Genomic DNA, 4,362 nt, shown 5'->3' on the forward strand with positions numbered 1-4,362 from the left:
CCCCCCCCCCCAGCCGGCGCAAGGTGGGCCCCGCCCCTGCACACCACCCTACCCCACCCACCCCGCCCCCGGCCCTGGCCGTCCAACCTGCTGTCCCTGCCGTCTCAGGTGGTCGCGTTCTGTGACGTCGACGAGAACAAGATCAGGAAGGGTTTCTACTGCCATGAGGATTCCCAGGTGTGAGGGGCCATGGCACGGGAACCCCGGGATGTCCCCAGGGAGGGCCTCGGCCTCCCGCTGCAGTCCCCTCTCACGGCTCCGGGGCTGGGAGGACAAGCACCCAGAGCCTTCCCCGGCAGAGCCCCTGTGCTCCCAGGAGCCTGTGCATCCCCGCACCCCCTCCAGGTCTGGGCTGGAGGCTGCCCTAGACGGGGGCCCCCGAGCGGGGCCGCGCCAACACCACAAGGCTGTCCCATGACGAGGGTCTTCTCCCGTCTCCCGTTCAGGAAAGGCCCAAGCCCCGGGTCCCCATCCTACACTTCCGAGCCGCCCGGCCGCCCTTTGTCATCTGCGTGAAGCTGGTAAGTGCTGTGGCCGCTCGGCAGTTGCGCGGCCTGGCAGCCTCAGGCATGTGGCATGGCTCAGATGGGGTGGTCGCTGCGGCCTTGGGGCCGCGGGGGTGTCGGGCGGGGCATGTCCGCACCCTCCCAGAGCTGGTCTCCTGCCTTACACGCGTTACTTGTGAGTGTGCCAGGCGCAGTGTGGCACCTGCGGGCCTCGGAGATCCTGCTGGTGTGTCACTCAGCGTGACCAAAGCGTGTGTGCACACATGTTGGCGGTAGAGCCGGGCGGTGACCGCGAGGCTGCTGGGAGCACCTGCCCCGCTGCTCCAGCCCCACCCACAGGGCCCCTGCTATGCCCGGAGTTGTGTGTGTGTGTGTGTGTGTGTGTGTGTGTTTGAGGGTTTTGCTCACCAGAGACAGACAGAAAGCGAGAAATCACCCCCCGGGGGGGTGGTCACGCCGCAATCCCTTCTCCTCCGGTCTCCTCTCGGGATCTTGGGCACACACGCACACGGCGTGAGTCTAAGCCACCGGGTCCGGGACGTGAACCGCGGTCGACTGCGTGGGAGTCCAGCAACAGCCGTTATGCCCACTGCTGGTTCCCGGTAGTTTTCTTGAGCCTGTCCTTACTCCTGGCCTTCGTGGGGGACCATGAGCTGGCAGCACGGTCGTCCCACTGCAGAGCCCGGCCTCCGTGCGGTCCCCCTGCGCTCAGGTGCTCAAACTCGCCGCGAGCGTCTGCCGTGGGCGGCTCGCCCATGCCGTCTAGGTGGCCTCCAGCCCTTGCAGCTGTTCCGGGGCCTGGTGACGCCCATGCGTACAGTGACAGACGTCGGCCTGTGCAGGGCTAAGACGTGCCTGGGGACCGTGCCCACCTCCCGTGACACTGGTCCTGTGTCCCTGAGCTCCTCACCCACCCCACGCGCTGGTCATCATGTGTGTGGCAGGCATGTCCCCGAGACATTGCCGTGATCACAGACCCCGGCTCTCGGTTCACTTGGAAAGCCTTTCCTGGGTCGAAGCACGTGCCATCCCAGGCCCCGTCCCCGTCCTGTGCCACGCGGGGAGAGCCGAGGGCCCCTCCAGGGCGAGTGCGTTCCCCCACTCCCCGGCCGTGCAGCCGGGTCTGGTCTCTGAGTCTCAGGTGAGAGGGGTGACGGCCGAGGCCGAGGCTGCCGTGCTGCAGGAGGGCGGGCACCCTGACGGACCCGAGCTGCCCTCCCGTTTGCCACACGGCCACTCGCCCCTTCCTCCTGGTCGGCAGTGTCGTGCCGACCGTAACGCGGAGACGGCACCTCCAGGCCCTTCTGCTGATGACGTTTAGTTTTTTCGCCATGTAGATACCCGTGACTGCTTTTCTCTGTGCACCCGGAATTTTGTTCAGACTTTAAGCTCGGGACGCCGTGACCTGTCTGAGGTGTGGGGCACGCATCCAGTGGTGGCCTGCTCTGGGGTGTCACAGCAGCCACAGGCACATGAGCCAGCCCCCCCATACGTCCCTCTCACGTGTGCGTTGTCCTCTCCCTGGAGAACCCCGATACTCGGGCTGGCAGGTCCCCATGTGCCCCCAGACCATGCCTCTACCCTGCTGCAGGGCGGCTCACAGAACCCACTGCCCTCGCTGCTTCCTGCTCAGCGTCTTGCCGGGCTGCGCTGCGGGAGCTGGCTCCCAGACTGTCCTGACACCTGGCTGCCGGGGAGTGCAGTCCTGGGGGCGGCCCCGTCGGCGCCCTCTCGCCCACAGAGCGGCTGTGCAGAAGGGGCCGGCCGCACGGGCTCAGCTCAGCTCCCTGCTGCGCTGGGGAAGGCTGTCCCTGTGGACGCGTGTCCCAGCACCTCGCTCCTGACTGGCATCCGGGTCCCCACCCGTCTCCCAGGGACTGGGGACGTTCCTCCTCCTCACCTCACCGCGTGCTTGCCTGTTCTCTCTAAAAACACCCCTCTGTGAGCTGGAGACAGATGGCAGCCCCAGCAGGGTCTCACGGGCATAGCCAGTCCCCGCTTGGGCGGCGTGGGTCCCAGGCACCTGCGTGCCCAGTGCCCCAGAGAGGCCTCCGGCGGGACCAGGACCTCCCCACTGGGCGGCACAGTCTTGGCCTGCCGCTGCCGTCCAGCCCTCCGCTCTCTCCTTGGAAAGTGCTGGTTAAGGGGGGGGGGCTAGTTTAGTCTTGCTGAAGGGGAGGGGGGGACCCACTGAGCCAGGCCCGTGTTCCCTTCACAGACTGGGAGCAGAGTCAAGGGGAGAAGGGGACTTGGAAAGCAGTAGACGGGGTGTGGGAAGTTCAGGGTCCCCAGCCAGTGCCGGCAGCAAGGGGGTGTTCTGATGGCAGGCAGGGGGAGGGCGCGGACCCGTGCAGCGCAGAGCAGGGTGTTCCCTCCCGCTCTGCCCTGCCCAAGGCTGGAGGCCAGGGCTCCCCTATGCTGGACTGGCCTCCCAGAGCCGGTTCCCAGCAGGAGGGGCAGGCCTTGCCAGAACCCACAATGGCCCAGGCAGGTGGGGCAGGGGTGAGGTGGAGTGACCGGGCCACAGACACAGGACCAGCGAGGCTTCTGGGGACCTGCGGCACAGCCTTCACTTCTCCACAGCTGCAGCCTCAGGCGGGAGGGCTGGCAGCTGGTGGTTCTCGGGCCTCCTCCAACCTCGGCCCGAGGAGGTGGGGTATGTGGAGGCCCCGGGAGCAGCCGCGAGGTCAGGGCAGGCTGGTCTGCCCTGGATGTGTGGGGAGGGGTGCTGTGTGGTGGGGTCCTGCCTAGTGGCGGGGCCTCAGCTGCTTCTGCAGAGGGGCCATGGCGGGCAGTGCCACCCCCGCCACCCCGCTGTCCTCAGGCCCCTGACCGCCCCCCCACACACACACCCCGTTAGCAAAGGTGAAGCTCTCAGCCTGGCCCAGAAGGCAGCCCCGGCCCTCCTGGGCAGCTCTGAGCAAAGGGCGTCCCAATGGACCTGGACCTGCTGCCCCAACAGGACCTCACTGGAGGCGCGTTTGAGGACAACCTCAGGTCCCTGCAGCTGCAGGAGGGCCGGGACTTCCTTCACTTCAGCTGATCACAGCGGCCACTCCCAGGTGGGCCTCCCTGCCCCATTTCCCTGCCTACTCGAGTGGTCTGCGCCTCGGGCTCCGCAGCGCCACGGGCATCTCTCAGGCAACTGTCCGCTGTGACACACGCATCTTGTCACCTGGCATCACACCCGTGTGTGGTGCTTGGGGACCTTGTGGCCCTGATGTCAGTCAGGAGCTCAATTGCAGGTGCGGTGGACGTGTCCCGATTCTCGGCAGCCCACCCTCCCGCATCTGGACCTCAAACCCCACACATGAAGCAGGGCGCCAGCCGCTCCACGTGACACGCATGGCAGCCACTGTGCCACCTACAGCTCTGGGCCTCTGTGGCCACACGTGAGCTCTAAGCCCCCAGGCAGGCGTGGGCTGCTGAGGTTCCTTTTCACGCAGTCAGCTACTGGACAGCTCAGCAGGGGCTCAGGCCCGTGGGGGCAGAGACCTAAAGCCTGTACGCGGCCTCGGCAGCGGCGTGAGGGGCTCCCTGCACCCCCTGGGAGAGCACTTGAGGCTGGGGGCCCTGGTCACGAGGCCCGTGCTGGCCGGGCCGCATGACCTGGTCCCTGAGTGCAGGACGCCAGCCGCCCCCACCCCCACAGCAGGCCCAGGAGCAGGACCTGCCCAGCCCTCGTTCCTCCGGCAGTTACCACAGCGCCCCTGGCTGAAAACCCTGCACGGCCTCACGAACGGCTGGGCGGGCCCTGGCAGCGCGGGCTCTGGCGGGCAGCTCCCCTGGCAAGGCTGCCCCAGACCCCAGGGATGACAAGGCAGAGGCAGGAGCTGCTCGGACGGGGGTTATGGGC

General features: G+C 67.5%; 1 protein-coding gene across 1 annotated transcript in view; it reads left to right on the forward strand.

Moving 5' to 3' along the window:
- Positions 1 to 4,355, forward strand: part of QTGAL (queuosine-tRNA galactosyltransferase) — a gene marked incomplete at its 5' end in the record, with an annotated part of 19,786 nt that extends 15,431 nt beyond the window's left edge. The window contains 3 exon segments of the mRNA XM_014586690.1: positions 109 to 177; positions 447 to 521; positions 3,469 to 4,355. Of these exon segments, the coding sequence (XP_014442176.1) occupies positions 109 to 177; positions 447 to 521; positions 3,469 to 3,549 (225 nt within the window).
- Between the last annotated feature and the right edge of the window lie 7 nt (positions 4,356 to 4,362).

Source organism: Tupaia chinensis, unplaced genomic scaffold (genome assembly GCF_000334495.1).
Source record: "Tupaia chinensis unplaced genomic scaffold, TupChi_1.0 Scaffold000159_1, whole genome shotgun sequence".
NCBI classification, from domain to species: Eukaryota; Metazoa; Chordata; class Mammalia; order Scandentia; family Tupaiidae; genus Tupaia; species Tupaia belangeri.